This window comes from Melanerpes formicivorus, unplaced genomic scaffold, assembly GCF_026170545.1.
Source record: "Melanerpes formicivorus ecotype bairdi unplaced genomic scaffold, bMelFor1.0.p_v2 SCAF_47, whole genome shotgun sequence".
Taxonomy (NCBI): domain Eukaryota; kingdom Metazoa; phylum Chordata; class Aves; order Piciformes; family Picidae; genus Melanerpes; species Melanerpes formicivorus.
Genome location: NW_027142399.1, coordinates 626,821 through 642,012, shown reverse-complemented (window position 1 = coordinate 642,012; position 15,192 = coordinate 626,821). Strand labels below are relative to the sequence as shown.

The following is a 15,192-nucleotide window of genomic DNA, read 5'->3' as shown; positions in this document are numbered from 1 at the left end:
TGTGGCTCCTGCCAGATCCTAGGGGAACCTGAGCTCAAGGGAGGGAATCCAGAGCTGGGGTGGGAAGTCTGAGCAGGAATGGTGTGGCACAGGGTAGGCTGCTGTCCACAGGGAGTAGCAGGCTGCTGGCTGTGTCCCTGATGTGCTGGGGAGCTTGCAGGGCACCAGCGAGGTGGAGGGATCTTGGAGGGGGGCCAGGCTGGCAGCCCCACTGTGCAAGGAGGGGATCCTAATCCAGCAAGGGCTGTGGCCCTGCTGACTGAGCTGGCTTCATGCCACCCTGATGGCCACAGGCCTGGCAGCACACTGTAGCCACAAACCAGCTCCCAGCTGGCCAAAACCAACAACTCCTTCACACCTTTTGAAGAGGAGAGCCAGGAGGCTCCCTGCCAACACCCAGCCTGGTACCTGAGGCAGGAAGGCTCAGCCTGCAGCATCATCCATGCTGCTGTGGGCATGGGCACAGGGTGGAGAGAGCCAGGAGTGCCTGTATGGCACAGCTGGTGTGGCTGGGAGCAAGACCTTGCAGCCAGCACAGTGCTGCCCTTCCCACCCAGCTGCCTCTGCTCTGGGGCCTTGAGCCCTCTCTGCTCCTTCTCTCCCTGCACAACCCAGCTGCTGCTAGCTGGCTGCAGAGCATGGGGACATCCCCAGCCAGAGGACTGCCCTGCTGCTCAGTGGCTATGTCCCTTGGATGCACTCGGTGCTGGAACAAGTTAAAGGCAGGCTGGGAGTGCCTTCAAAAGCTCTGCAACATGCTCTGGGTCCCCTAGGGCTAGCCCTGCTTTGGGGCATGGCCATGGAGCTGCATTTCCACCTGCCTGCTTCTGCCTGGCACACCCCTGCCTGCTCAGCCCCACACACTGCCCCAGCCCTCACTGCCTGGCTCTCCCACTCCCCTGTGGGTGCTCCCAGGGCTGGCATTGTCAGCCTGTGTGTGTCCTGCCACCCCTCTTGCCTCAGCCCTGCTGCCAGGGACACCCCAAAGGCTGCCAGCCAGGGGACCTGCACATCCCAAAGACTCCCTCTTCCTTCTGCTGCTCCAGCCCTGCCTGCCATAGCTGAGTTTCCCTCCCTTGGCCTTCTCCTTGCTTCACTTTCAGGCTGCTGCCTGTTTTCCCTCATTTCCCTTCCTGCTGCCCAGATGAGACGTGTTCAGCCTCCTCTCCCCTTGCCAGGCTGCTTGCCTTGCTCTCCCTCCCCCCTGCTTGCAGCACTTCTGACACCAGGAGATTATTTTTCTTTTTCCCCTTGTCTTGTAGCTTTTGGCTCCCAAGGCCCTTGATTTCCTTTGGAGTTTGGGAGGAGAGACGTGAGGAGGAGGGGGGTGGGGGGGTGGAGAGGCTGCTTTGCCTAGGGCCTTCGTCAGAGTGAAGAGGTCTGGAAGAGCTGCAGCCCTTCCACGACCGGGGAGCAGCGAGGTGCTGGAGCAGGAGCCGTGGGACCGCAGTGAGTGGGGCTCCCTAACGCTGCCCAGCAGCCGCGACGCGCCGGGCTCCTGGCTCGGCCGCCTGGGCGGGGGAGAGACACTTTCCTCCTCCTTTTCCTCTTTGTTGCAGCCATCGGCATCCAGGAGGGGGAAGAGAGCGAGCAGCTCTCCCAGGGCAAGGCCACAGGGAGGGGGCCAGCGTGGGTCACCGGGCTCTGCTCTCCCCGGGCTGATGAGGGAAGGGCTGGGGGTCAGCAGAGCGGTGCCCAGCAGCAGGGTGGTCTGGCGTGGCCAGGGATGCTGCAGCCGTGCCCCGGGAAGCCGGCCGGGCGTGGAGCAGAGCTGCCGGCAGCAGGGATGCAGCCAAGGGCTGGGCCGGGACGCGGCCCCGGGCGCCCCCAGCCGCCACCCCCACCACGCACGGCCCGGATCCCACAACCCCACCCCACGCACGGCTTGCAGCTCACATGCTGCCCTCCAGCTGACACCCACGAGTGCCCTGCCAGCACCCCCCACACCTCCCCAGCTGGGCATGCTGCCAACACGGCAGCTCCCACCCCAAACAGCCCCCAGCCACGACCGTGGAGCTCCTGCCTCCCACACATGCCACACTCCCTCGCCAGCCCCCCTCTCCCCTCCCCCAGCAGCCATCCCGTGGGGCAGTGGGGTCTGCAGGATGCTGGGGTGGCACTGCCAGGCGTGGGGATGCTGCAGCAGGTGCAGCCAGCGGTCAGGTCTTGCTGTTTGGAAGCAGCCCAAAAGGCAAAGGGGAAAGAAGGGAGGCACAGTCACCTGCTGAACTCCCCCAGCCCCTCCCTGCCGAGCACTGCAAGCTCATTTCCCAGCCCCCTTCACTAAGCTCCCCAGAGCTGTTGCCCTTCTCTACCTCCTTCCAGCCCCTCCATGGCAGATGAGATGAAGCACCTCTTCCTCCTCTTCCTCCTCGGGCTCATCACCAGCTCATGGCAGATCGAAGACAACAAGATCCCTGGGCTGTGCTCGGGGCAGCCAGGCATCCCGGGGACCCCAGGGCTGCACGGGGGCCAGGGGCTGCCAGGCAGAGACGGACGAGACGGCCGGGACGGCGCCATGGGGCTGCCGGGGGAGAAGGGCGAGATGGGCCCTCCTGGTAAGAAATGAGACAACCCAGCTGGGGAGGGGGACCTGCTCTGCCCTAGCTGTGGGGAATAGCCTAATTCCTTGGATGCTGGCACAGCCCCAAACCAGGAATGAGTCTGCCACCACCCCCTCTTTGGCCCTGCCTGTGATGATCCTGTGCTCCTGCAACAGGTAGCAGCTCCCTGTCACTGGCAAAGCTTTATTTCTCCCCAACCCTGTAGCCACCCCCCTCTCTTCCCCTCCCTGCTTTAGGAGGTCCCACCAAGCTGTCCCCAGAATACAGCTGCAGCATCCCTGCCCTGGCTCCTGGGCTGGGGTATCTCCCATCCTGGAGGCTGTTCTCCACCTTCCTGTCACTGCTATGCCCAGGCAGAGAGCTCTGGCCAGGGCAGGTATTCACCACCCACATCCCCTGCGAGCTGGTAACCATGAGGGGATGCCCCTTGCCCTTGAGCTGTTCCCCAGGTAGAGAGCTGTGGCCAGGGCAGGTATTCACCACCCACATCCCCTGCTAGCTGCTACCCCTGAGGGGACTGGGGTTGGTGGGGAAGCTACGTCGGCGGGGGCCCCTGCTGGCGGGCGGCGGCTTAGAGGTAATCCTGTGCCTTTGCTCCCCGCCCCAGGACCCCCCGGTGCCCGCGGGGAGGTGGGCAGCCCCGGCAGGGACGGGCCGCAGGGCGAGAAGGGGGCGCAGGGGGCGTGTGCGGTCGCTCCGCGCTCGGCGTTCAGCGCCAAGCGCTCCGAGTCGCGCAGCCCCCCGGAGCCCGACCAGCCCACCCGCTTCGACGTGGTGCTCATCAACGAGCAGGGCCACTACGACCCCGCCACCGGCAAGTTCACCTGCGAGGTGCCAGGCCTCTACTACTTCGCCGTGCACGCCACCGTCTACCGTGCCAGCCTGCAGTTCGACATCGTCAAGAACGGACACTCCGTCGCCTCCTTCTTCCAGTACTACGGGAACTGGCCCAAGCCTACCTCCCTCTCGGGGGGGGCCCTGGTCCGCCTGGAGCCCGAGGATGAGGTGTGGGTGCAGGTGGGCGTGGGGGACTACATTGGCTTCTATGCCAGTGTCAAGACAGACAGCACCTTCACCGGCTTCCTCGTCTACTCCTACTGGCAGAACTCTGCCGTCTTTGCCTGAGCCTGCCCTCGGTGCTGCCCAGGGCCAGGACGTGTCCCCTCCCTGCAGCCGTGTGCCGGGGAGCTGGGACAGTGGGACCCCTGCCCTGCTCTGCTGCTGCCACAGGGCAAAGGGCAGGACTGTGCCCCCCCCTGCTGCCCCGGGGGTGGTGGGGAGCATCCCTTCAGCAGCACTCTACAGGAGCTCAGCAGTACCTTGGGTGCCAGGCTCTGGAGCAAGATGCCCACGCCAGGGAGCTGCAAGAACCTGGGCGTGGTATGCTACTCGCCACAGCCACCTGGGCACGCACCGGCACGGGCACCATGCCCTGGCCCTGCTGCCAGCCTCTCCCCATGTGCAGAGCGAGCCGGGCTGCCTGGCCGCTGGCACGGCGAGGTGCCCGCTCTTGGCACGTCCCAGGGCTGGTAGCTGCCCTTCCTCTCACCCTGCTCGCTGCCTGCCGGCCGCCTCCCCCTGCCCCTTCACCCTCCATAAAGGGCTCCTTGGCCATACCCTCAATAAACAGCTCCTCAGCCACGCGTGTCCCTGCTGCGTGTGCCCGCCCGCCGGCTCCTGGCTGCCAGCACCTCTCTGGTACTGGGTGCTGGGGCTGACCGGAGCAGCGAGAGGTACCGGTGGGGTCAGCGCCGTCCTGCCCCGCGGAGGTCGCGGCCCGGGGACCGGGAGGGGACGGGAGGGAAGGGCAGCAGCCACTAGATGGAAGCATCAGCATCCCGTAGCGACGGACGCGCCGCGGCGACACTGCCGTGTGCCAGCCCAGAACTCCGTGAGGGCAGCGGGCTCGGGGACCACCCCCTCCAGGTGCCCTGGCTCCCCACGGCTCGACGGCGAGGACTGGCGTCTTGCCGGGCGAGAAGTCCCTTTGCCACCGGAGCCACCTCGGTGGGAGCAGGGTCGCCCGGGGCGAGGCAGGGACCCTGGCCCGGCTGGGGGAGCCGCTGGCCACACGCTGCCAGGAAGGGGCTTGCGGGGCGGTGCCCTTCTTGCCCGGCCCGCTGCCAGCCCCGCGCTGCAGTGTGGACGCGGTGACCCTCCGCCGAGGAAGGAGCCTATTTATAGCCGGGGAATGAAGATCTTCCTCATTCCTGCCCAAAATAGGTCCCTGCGGGGAGCAGCCAGGGAGGGGGCTTTTGGCCAGGGACCGAACTCCTTAACGGGTCCTGCTGCTGGAGCGGGGCGGGCTGGGGACGGCTGCTCTGCTCGGCCATGGGGTGGCAGCTGGGCTGGGCTCTTCTCCTGGCAGTGCCAGCAGGCACTCACCAGCCCTGGGCTCACTTTAGGTGGCCAGACAGCTCCTATCCCCTAGCGCTGCTCCCCTGCTGCCCCTCAGGCTGTGCTGCAAGGAGCCCTCAGAACTGTGGCCGTGCCCACCCTGGGTCAACAGACCTTGCAGCCTGCTCACCTGCACTGGCTGGGGGCTGGCAGGCTGGCAGCAGCCATGGGGGCAGCCTGTGTGCCCCTGTGGAAAGCCAGCACCACCCCCAAGGGGGGCTGCCCACGGCTCCACAGCTCCCCACCCTGAGACTGGGGACCACACAGGGACCTGGCCTGACCTGGTGCCAGGGGAGGTTTAGGTTGGAGGTGAGGAACAATTTCTTTGCTGCAAGAGTGGTCAGGGATTGGCACAGGCTGCCCAGGGAGGTGGTGGAGTCCCCATCCCTGGAGGTGTTCAGGAAACCTGTGGTCATGGCACTTGGGGCCCTGGTTTGGTGGCCATGGTGGGGTTGGGTTGAGGATTGGACTGGATGACCTTGGAGGCCTTTTCCAACCCAAGCAATTCTCTGTTTCTGTGTTTCTATGACCTGGGGCCAAGGGCAGGCACTCTGCAACCTGCCTGGCTAGGGGTGGATGTGCAGGCAGCAGTGCCAAGGGCAACTCCCAACACATAGTGGCCTGTGAAGGTGCTGGGATGGGGGTGGGGGATGAAGCCTCTGTCCCCACTGGGGTCCCCAGGGGCTTTGTTGGCCCTCTGCAGGCTCCTGTTCCCAGCCCCAGCTGCAGGATTGGGTTGCAGCAGGCTGTGTGTTTGGGTTGCTGATGGCCTCTGCTGTAAGCAGAGCTGCCCAGGGCAAACAAGGCAGCAGAGCAGATCGATGGCCCAGGGCTGGCTATTCTGGGAGCAGGGAAATTGCTTGTTCTTGAGATGGAGACAGGGGAGCTGTGTGGGGGCTGGGAGCATCCTCTGGTCCCCCTGTGAGAATGTCAGCTGGGAGAGCAGCTAACAGAGGCCACCACGGGCACAGCACTTGGCACAGCAGTTCCTGAGCTCTGCTTTCTTTGAGGTGCTCTTGGTCTTCTGCACACTTTGTCTGGGGTTGCTGGGAATGCTCTGAGGAGCACAGGTGTGCCTGCTGCTGCCTGGGGAGCATGAGGGAGAGGAGAAGGGAAGGAGAGCCACAGGAGACCTTAACTCCTGGCAAGTTTCTGGTACCTTCCAGCTGCTTCTGATGAGCTCTTCCAGGTGCTGCCCCTGAGGAAGGAGTGCTTGAAGCCCCCTTTGCAGCTGTGCCCAGTTTAGGGAGGGGCTCTCATTCCTCAGCCAGTGCAAGGGAGAAGCCTTTATAAGGGCCAGGCTCAGCCAGAGGAGCTGTGGGGCAGCTGAGGGAGGTAGCAGGTAGTGGTTTTGAGGTTTTGTGTTTTGCTCTAAAAGAGGTGCCAGCATCTCTTCCCAGAGCAGGAGGCACATCTTGGGCACACCAAGGTCACAGCCCTCAGCAGCCAGTGGAGCAAACCTTCCTGCAGTGCTGGAGAACACAACCCTGAGCTGCAGAGGGTGCTTGGGCCCAGTGGCTGGGGCTGCTGCAGCTGGCTGGCAGCCTGCAAGAGGTGTGTGGTGGTGCTCATCCTGGAGTTGTTCTGTCACCTAGAAGAGCTGCTGGAGGAGGTCAGCAGGCTGCATGGCATCAAGGAGGGCATGGAAAAGATCAGCTGGATCATCTCTGAGACCCTACAGCTACAGTGAGCCTCAGCCCTGGGCAAAGAGTGCACCTGGCAGGTTCAGAAGCAGAAGTGCCCTTGCTGCTGAAGGTTGTCCCAGAGACTCCTGGCAGTGCTCCACCCAGAAGCTTGTGGTTATGGCACAGGTTCAGCACCTTCATCGCTGACAAAGTGCAGGGAGTGCTCTGCAGTCATCTTCAGGTGACCTCTGCCAGCAGGCCAGCTGACCTGGTAAGGAGAGCTTCAGACTGGGAAGGGCAGGGGAGGGAACAACCCTCACTCAGGTGGGGACAGGGTGGGCAAGAGTGGCTGGGGATTGGAACAGGCTGCCTGGGGAGGTGGTGGGGCTGGCACTCAGGACATGGTTTGATGGCCATGGTGGTCTTACTTTGACTCAGTGATCTTGGAGGTCTTTTCTAACCCAAACAACTCTGTGATCTCGAGGTCCCTGCCAGGCTCAGCCCCCTCTGTGTCCCCAAGGTCTCTGAGGTGCTGGGATTGTCACCACGCTCAGGGAGCTGCTGTGGCTCCCCGAGCCGAGCTGCTAATGAAGGGAGCAAAGCTGGTGCACAGGAGCAGCCCAAAGGCCCCCTGCGGTTCCGCTGCTGCTCATCACCTGCTCCCTCCCTGTGGGCCTGATATCCGTAGCTGCTCCTGCTGCTGTTCATCTGCAGCAAGCGTCTGTGCTGCCAGCTCCCTGCTGTCAGGCAGCCGATGGCTGCTGTCCCCAGGCTGGGAGGAGCAGCTCATTACGGCCGGGATATTGCAGCCAGGATGACAAAGGGATCCTGGGGACGCTCCCAGGGCCCGGGGTGGTTGGGGCTGGTTGCAGCAAGCTGTCAGCCCCCACCGGTGCTAAACTGCAGTAACCCAGCAGCAGCATGCTCCTCCCTCCTGGGGGCATGGGCTGGGAGGGGCTCGGAGCAGCCCCCTCGGCTCATGTGTGAGGCTCCCAGGCGAGCTCTGGCTGGATAGGAGGGCTGCAAATCTTGTGCCCTGGACTGCTGTGTGGGCATTGCTGCTGCTGAGCATCCCTCTCAGTGCCAGAGAGCACAGGGCTGGCAGGGCTGCCCACCAGTGCTGGGGACATTAGGAGCTGCATTAGCTGAGGTGGGGCGGGGGGAGGGCTGCGTTTTCCTCCTGCAACTACCTGCTGCTTGGCCAGGGCATGAGCCAAGCAGCTCACTCCTCGGCTCCAGGGACGGGGCTGTGTCTTTCACTTCATGTCCTCGCCTGGCAGGCTCAGCTGCAGCAGCCTGAGGTGGCTGAACACTCTCTGCCTCTCCCATTATTGGGGCTGGCTGAGGGGGTGGTGGGCTGGGAGCACCCTGCCCTTGCAGGGGCAGGCAACATTCTCCTGCTGGCCCAGACCCCCAGGCTGGGACAGCTCTGCAGCCTGCCCAGCTCACACACCCTGGGAGCATGAGAGGGCTGAGCAGTGCTCCCCCATCTGCAGTCAGACCTGACCAGGGCTCAAGCAGGCTGCCAGCATGGTCCTCTTCCCTGTGCCCACGCTGTGCCTGGCAGAGCTGTGCTCCTGCAGCAGATGTCCTTCTCTTTCTGGCTTCCCAGGAGCCACTCTCTCCCCTCCATGGTTTTCATCCTGGTTAAAATTAGCTGCTGGGCATGGGGCTGCCAAGGCAGGTGAGTTCAGGGCAGGGTGAGCCAGAACTCCTGGGGGCTTTGTCCATCCTGGCCCTGAAACATTTTTCCAAACCATTTACAAGGATGCTGGGGAAGCAGAGGGTGCTTAAAAGCAGACAGCAAGTGCCAAGAGCTCAGACCCTTGCCAGGGAGTGAGTAACTCTTGCAGCAGATCAATCTGCTCACCAGTGGCCCAGCACTGCTGAGCCTGCCACAGCCCTTCTGTGAGGCAGGACCTGTGCTGCCTGCTCCTCCACAGCTCCTGGTGCTTTGGGTGCTCTCTTCAGCCCTGGGGCAGTCAGCCTTGCCAGCACCCTCCCCTGCAAGCAGCAGGACTTTGAGGTGCCAAGGGCAGGTGGAAGCAGGGGGTTGCCTCGTTGTGCACGTTCCTGCCAGCCTGGGATGTGCCTCCTTGCACACCCACCCCCTCCCTCTGGGGGTTAGCAGGGCAAGGGGTGGGGGACTGCACCCCCAGAGAGCTCACCCACTGTGCCTCCAGGTAGAGATTCATCTCCTGGGTGCCAGGCTTTCCCTGGGCAGCACCCACAGACAAATACCCCTGAGCTTGCTGGTGGTCTTGGCCCTGCTTGGTGGAGAGTGATGAGCTTCCTCTGGAGCCCAGCAGAGAGGAGACTCCATCCCCACAGAGAAAACCCTCCCCAAGAATGAGGCAGCAGACAGCTTTTGGTAAAGGATCCTTTAATCTGCTGAGTGCCTAGTCCATTGCAGAGAGTTAAGGCAAAGCTTTCTCTTCATAAACAGGCAACAAACAAAAGAGGCCCTGGGACAGCAAATGTGGCTGCCCTGGGACAGCAAATGTGACTGCTGGAGGAGTAACTAAAAAAATAAGGTATGAGGGGGGCAGAAACTGCAGTCCTGAGGTGTCCTTCCCCCTGGAACATGGTGGAAGCATTGCACTCAAGAGCTATGAGCTGGTCCCCACTGAACCCCACTGCCTGCAGCCAGCAGCCTGGCCACGCTCCCAGCTGTCTCCAGAGGCGCACTCAGGAAGGCTGCAGCTCCATCTCCTCTTGCAGGAGGACCTCTGGAAATGCCTGGGGACAAGCTGGACCCTGCAGGGCCACACTCACTGCTCCACCAAGGGCTTGGCTACTGAGCTGCAAGTGCCACTGGCTGCAGCCACAGGAGGGGGGGCTGGAGAGAGCAAACATCACCCCGGGTGGTGCACGCCTTGGGAAGCACAGGGACAGGGATCAGGGCTTGGGCAGGGAGCTTTACAGCTCTGCACAGAGAGGGGGATGCAGCTGACAGCCCTGGGGCCAGGCCCTTCTGATACCTACCAGTGCTCAGGAGCCCAGCTTGGTCCTGGGAGTCCCTCCAGCAAAGCCATTGTCCAACAAGGCAGCATCTTGCCCCAGCTCAGGTTTACAGCAGAGGCATCTCCCAGCATGGCCTCTTTGCCTCTCTGCTGCCTCTCTTTTGGCTTAAATTGCTAATTAAGAACAGAGACAGAAGAGCATGCCAGCCACCCCTAGGCTCTTGGCTTGCAGTCCAAGAGTCAGGAGTCTACCCAGGCAGGCTCCAGCCAGCATGGGCTGTGGCACGTGGCTGACCTCAGGCAAGCAACTGGCAAGGGGAAAGCCTCTCAGAGCAAGGCCCTCCTGCTGCCCAGCAGTTTCTTGGAACAATGCTGGTTGACTAAGCTGGGATGAGCCACCCTGGGCCTCCCCAGCTAGGCTCAGATGCTGTTTTTAAATACAACTAACTCCACTGCTGACAGACAGTAAGACAGAGCAGTGTAACCCTGCCCCAGTCAGAGAGAGCCATGGTCCTGGTACTGCTCCATGCACACAACTGCAGACCCAGGGCACAGATGTGCAGAACTTGTGCCTGGAGCTGGAATGTTTCAGTGGGCTCCCAGGAGCTTTGGGGGGGTTCTCCCTCCCCCCAAAGAGCTGTTTTGCTTTGTTGTTTTCTCTTTCTCTAAGCCAGCACAGCCTGGGAAGCAGCAAGCAAGCACTGGTGTGAGCTGCTCAGTTCCATGGCACTCTGAGCCTGAAGAAAATGTGCATTACCCAGGGAGGATTCTCCAGCACTGACTCAGATGTGTGCTGCTGCTGCCAGGGCTGTAAGCACTGCCCAGACAACCACCCCTCAGGCTCCCCATGCACAAAAGGTAACTCCCTCCAGCCTCCCTGTGTGAGTAGCCTGCTGTGTGCTTGCTAGTCTTGCATAGGTGATGTGTGAAAGCAACAGCAACACTGAGCTCTGCAGCTGGCTTCATCAGGGCTCTTCCTTGTCTCAGCAAGGGGGAGGGGAAGCTCAAAACCCAAAGCCACAGTGGCTAGGATTCTGAAATACCCCAAGAACTCTGCTCCTTTCCAGCTGAGAGCCAGGCTCAGCCTTCTGACAGCGAAGCCTCAAAAGCTGGAATGTGCTCACTGCTCTCCTAGGAGGTTTGCCAAAGGAGCACCCTCTTCCCTTCCAAGGGAGCTCCCCAACCTGGAGGGTGGGAGGAGGACACAGAGGCCTGACTGCACTCTGCCAGGTAGCTTTCTGGTCAGACCTCAGGGGAAAAGCCTCCCTTGCCTCGCAGCAGACCCTGTGATCCCCAGGAGGGGACAGCCTTTAACCTTTCCATCAGCTTTGACTAGGAGGGACCCAGAGCATCTTCCTGCACTCTGCTCTGGATCTCAGATTGCTGCAGGCTCGAGGCAACAGGCCTTGAAGCTGCAATAGCTGTTAACCACCCAACCACATGTGCTCTTTCAGCCTGCTGCAGAGAGCAGTAGCTGTGCTTGCTAGCAAGACCTACAGCCCGGCAGATCTGGCTAGCAGGCACTCCCAGCAGCCTTCTGCCTTTTCAGCACCATCCTTAGTTCTTTGGAAGCTGCTTAAGACAGCCCTGGGAAGTTCTGCTTCCTGCCAAGAGGCAGGCAGGGGTGCCCTTGAGCCAAAGGGAAAGCAGCCCTGGGGCTCACAAGTAGACGTTGAGCGTCTGGAGGATCATCTGGCGGCACAGAGGGCAGTTGCGCTGGTAGATGGCCTGCTGCAGGAGGACTTCTGTGCACTCCTGGCACAGGCACAGGTGCCTGCAGGGCAGGAGCAGGACTGTCTTGGTTTGGTCTTGACAGATGACACATTTCTTGCGTTCCTCTTGTTCCTTCAGGAGCATCCAGGGGTCGTTGTCCGGAGCGCCCTCAGCATCCGCAGCTGCTGCGTTCAGCTGCTGCCTCCTGGGGCCTTTCCCCCTGGAGGTGTTTGGTTCCTCCCTGGGCAGCTGGAGACGCTGTCCTGCCGTGGCGCTTCGGCCCAGGGCAGGGTGTGCTTGTGGCACCTGCTCCTCGTCCAGGGGCTGCTCCTGCTCGGCTGGCAGCTGGCCGGCCCCTGCCAGCGTCAGCCTGCCAGGGGCCGCAGGCCTGGGTGCCGGCACAGGTGCCCCCCGCTGGTTGCTCTCCCGGTTCGTGGTTCTGCCGCCTCGGCTCCAGTTGGTCACCTGCAGGCTCCAGTCGGTCACCTGCAGGCTCCAGTCCACCAGCCTGCGCCAAGCCTGCGAGGTCACCACCATGCCCAGCGTCAGGACTGCCACCTGGTAGAGGCGCCACACATCCCTCTGCAGGCGGTGGTAGGAAGGCAGAGTGTTGAAGTAGCTCAGCAGGTAGCCGGCCAGCGTCCACAGCAGCCCGGGGTTGAAGATGAAGCTGCTGACAAGGATGATCAGCAGGAGCAAGCCGAGGCCGTAGATATTCACAAAGAAGATGCTGATGAAGAGCTCAGCAATGGAGGCCAGGAGCTCGAAGGCCAGCTGGCAAGGCGACCACAGCAGGATGGACACAGCGATGGCCCCGCTGGAGACGTGGGCGAGGAACGCGGCCAGCAGGTCTGTGACCCGGAGGAAGGGGCCGGCGACCGAGTCCCACAGGGCCGCGAGCAGCGTGAAGAGGTTCTGCGTGCCGATGAGGCACACGTTGACGAGGCTGTTGATGAGGTAAGCCAGCAGGCTGGTGCCGATGGCCAGGCCCTCCCCGACCTGCCTGGCCAGGGCCTGGCCGCAGCCCAGCAGCCCGCAGAGCTCGCGGTGCAGCAGCTCCCTGCCCCGCAGCGCCAGGTGCGACAGGAGGTGCCCGGCCACCTTCAGCCCCTCCAGGCCGCCGCAGCAGCAGCCGCGCAGCAGGCCGGCCAGCCCCTGCACAGCGCCCAGCGCCAGCGAGCCGGCCGCCCGCGCCAGGGAAACCAGCGAGAGCAACAGCCCGTCCCAACAGGCCAGGGCTCCGGCGGCGGCGGCCGCGGGGAGGCTGCAGGCCGCGGCGAGCAGCCAGAGCAGCGCCGACACCAGCGAGGACACGAGGAAGAAGTTCACATCCAGCAGCAGCACCAGCAGGTCCAGGGCCATCCGCAGCCCGCGAAACAGCACAAATAGTAGGTCCATGGCGGCCGGGACCGGGCTGCGGGCGGCGGCCGGGAGCCCCGCCGGGGCCCGAAAGGCGCCGTTAGCCGCGGCCCGCTCGGGGCCCCTAGGTGCTGGGCGCCGCCATCTTGATTCGGGCTGCCGCGCGACGCTGGGCCAATCGGCGGCCAGGGCTGCTCCTCTCCCCGCCGCCCATTGGGCGGTTCGGAGGACGCGGCGGGGGCGCGGCCGGTTGGGGCGCTGCGATTGGTAAATCCAGGGGGACGGGACCGCCTCCTGCTCCCGTTTAAAGGGCCGGCGGCGCTCGGTGGCTGGCACAGGGCACGGAAGTGACCCCCGCGCAGCGCGGGGGGCACCCACCCTGGGGCCACACACATGATGAGTTTGTGGGTGCCTCAGCCCTGGCAGGAGAATGTTTGCACTCGCTAGCTTGGTCCTTGGGGAGGAAGCGTTTGCGGCCAGGTCGGCTCAGGGCAGTGCTGCTCTCACCCCACCAAGACGTTTCCTGTAGGAGGTCCCAGAATAAATCCATGGCCGTGCCCTGGACCAAGGTTACAGCCCCTGAGCAGCTCCTGTTGGCTCCTGGGCAGGGCGTGGGGCTGCCAGTGTTTCTGACCTTCCCTCCTGTGTGTCCCAGGAGATGGTCCAGCCTTGCTGCCCTGTGGTGTGATAACAAGATCAGGAAAGTCCAACCCAAGGCTTTTTAAGGAAGGGGAAAAGTGAGCAGAGTGGATGACCCATGGGAAAGCCATCTGCAGCCTGAGGAGGTACCAGCTAGCATGGGGCCAAGGAGAGAAGCACTGACCCTCCAGGCAGCAAGGGAGGAGCGGTGAGGGAGCAGGGCTCTGGTGTTCCCTTCCTGCAGCTGCCTGTCCCTCTCCTGTGTGTTGTCCCTGTGCCACTCTGATCTGGGGCAGGAGCTGGGACAGGGAGCATGCCCTGGCACACCCTGCACTGGCTACTGCTGCTTGCTGCCATCCAGCGCTCCTTGAGTCACAGCACTGCCTGGGCTGTCGGGATGGCAGATCCGCCTGTGTCCGTCTGTCTGTCCCTGCCTGGGGTCTGCCCTGCTGGCTGTCTCTCTGCCAGCCTTCTCTCCTCCCTGGCTGGATGATTTTGGATGTGGGTTCCCTCACAGTGGGTGTCTAGAACCCCCCTCCAGCAGCATGTGCACCCGTGCCCACGTGACAGACAAATGCTTTCAGCATTTATGGTAATGTTTGGCTTTCTCATTACTTCACCAGACAGGAGGAGGAAAATAAGAGCTGAGCCAAGGGCTGTGCATGCTCTGCCTCCAGTCATGCACCTGCCTCCCCACCCTGCTCCAGCAGGCTCCTTGCTGCATAGTCAGAGAGATACAGGGGCTGCAGGGCTTAGAAATCACAGCTCCCTAGCAAGGTTCTGCATCATTTCTTCATACTCCAGTGGGCAGAGGACCGTCTGTGCCTGCTCTCCTCTGCTGTAGGATGTTCAGCTCCACAGCATCCAGACCTGCTGGAGAGAGGGGCTCGTGTTTCCCCCACCCCGGGGCATGGAGGGAGCAGGGCCCTGGGAGCACTCAGGGTCAGTTCAGATTGGAACATCTGTTCAGCTGCAGTAGAATCAAGTGGGGTGTGCAGTGGAGGGACTGCAAGGCTGGGGTGCAGGGATGGAAAATGACATCCTGGAGCCCTGTGGGAGTGGGACAGAGGTCCCTCCCAGGGTGCCTGGCAGCTGGGCCGTGCCCAGGACCCCAGGATCCCCTCCAGCTGTCCCAGCACTTGCTGAAGGTCCAGGCACAAAGCCACCATGTTGCCAGCTGTGCCTGTGGCAGCTGCCAGCAGCAGGACAGGATGGCTCCTGCTTGCAAACCTCCCTCTCCTTGTCAGCCTCTCAGTGCTCATTTGGCACAGAGTAGCTCTGTGGTAAACCAGGCTGCACTGGTGTTAACTGGGGGCACCATAACCCATCCTGAGAGTGCAGGAGCCTAGTCTGTGCAGCCCTGCCTGGAGACCCATTGCCAGCCAGGGGCTGTGCTTTTCATCTATGCTGGCACTGAGCCTGACCACAGGGCTGCTGCTGCATCATGCCTCTGAGCTGCCTTCCCGGTGCTGAGCTCACCACAGCCAGGCAGTGCCCTGAGCTTTAGAGAAACAGAGCAGCCACAGAGGCTGCCTTGGCCCTCATCCTTGCAGCTTTTAGCTGGAAGCAGAAGAGGGAAGGGAGCAACCCTGGGGCCAGGTGTCATGGTACTTGAGGAGCATTCTGGAACCCAAGGTGCTTGAGGGGGAATCAGGGTCCTATGCTCTGGGTCCAGGCTGTGCCTGGTGCCAGGCTGGCAGCGCTGGAGCTGCCTTGCATCGCACGCTGGGCAGGTCCCAGCAGACTGGCTGGGAATAGGCTGTGGGTGGCAGAGGAATGGGAAAAATGAGGCAGACAAAGGGCTGGCAGCACAGCCTGCGTTGGCAAGATGGTGCTGGGGACCACCGTGGCTCCCTCCAGGCCTGCCTCTGTGGGGACACATGCAGCTTGCCCAGCCCCAGCATCTTCCCCTGCCTTCCTAAGCCCTTGCTC

The 15,192-nt window shown here is 62.7% G+C and overlaps 2 protein-coding genes across 2 annotated transcripts; one reads left to right on the top strand and one right to left on the bottom strand.

Annotated features, from left to right (window-relative positions):
• Positions 1–60: 60 nt before the first annotated feature.
• On the top strand, positions 61–4,198 carry C1QTNF5 (C1q and TNF related 5). Its single transcript, XM_068159959.1, has 3 exons — positions 61–1,449; positions 2,326–2,558; positions 3,172–4,198. Exons 2-3 carry the CDS (start codon positions 2,333–2,335, stop codon positions 3,687–3,689), a joined length of 744 nt encoding a protein of 247 aa, XP_068016060.1. The 5' UTR covers positions 61–1,449; positions 2,326–2,332; the 3' UTR covers positions 3,690–4,198.
• Positions 4,199–8,952: 4,754 nt separating this feature from the next.
• On the bottom strand, positions 8,953–12,822 carry RNF26 (ring finger protein 26). The gene has a single exon (XM_068159957.1). The coding sequence runs from the start codon at positions 12,658–12,660 to the stop codon at positions 11,209–11,211; it is 1,452 nt and encodes a 483-aa protein (XP_068016058.1). The 5' UTR covers positions 12,661–12,822; the 3' UTR covers positions 8,953–11,208.
• Positions 12,823–15,192: the final 2,370 nt, after the last annotated feature.

What these genes read in the sequence shown, in the direction of transcription:
- C1QTNF5 (XM_068159959.1), top strand. Translation starts at nt 2,333, where the DNA reads ATGGCAGATGAGATGAAGCACCTCTTCCTCCTCTTCCTCCTCGGGCTC. An exon ending in GGGCGAGATGGGCCCTCCTG is followed by an intron (nt 2,559 to 3,171) that starts GTAAGAAATGAG and finishes TCCCCGCCCCAG; the next exon opens with GACCCCCCGGTGCCCGCGGG.
- RNF26 (XM_068159957.1), bottom strand. Translation starts at nt 12,660, where the DNA reads ATGGACCTACTATTTGTGCTGTTTCGCGGGCTGCGGATGGCCCTGGAC.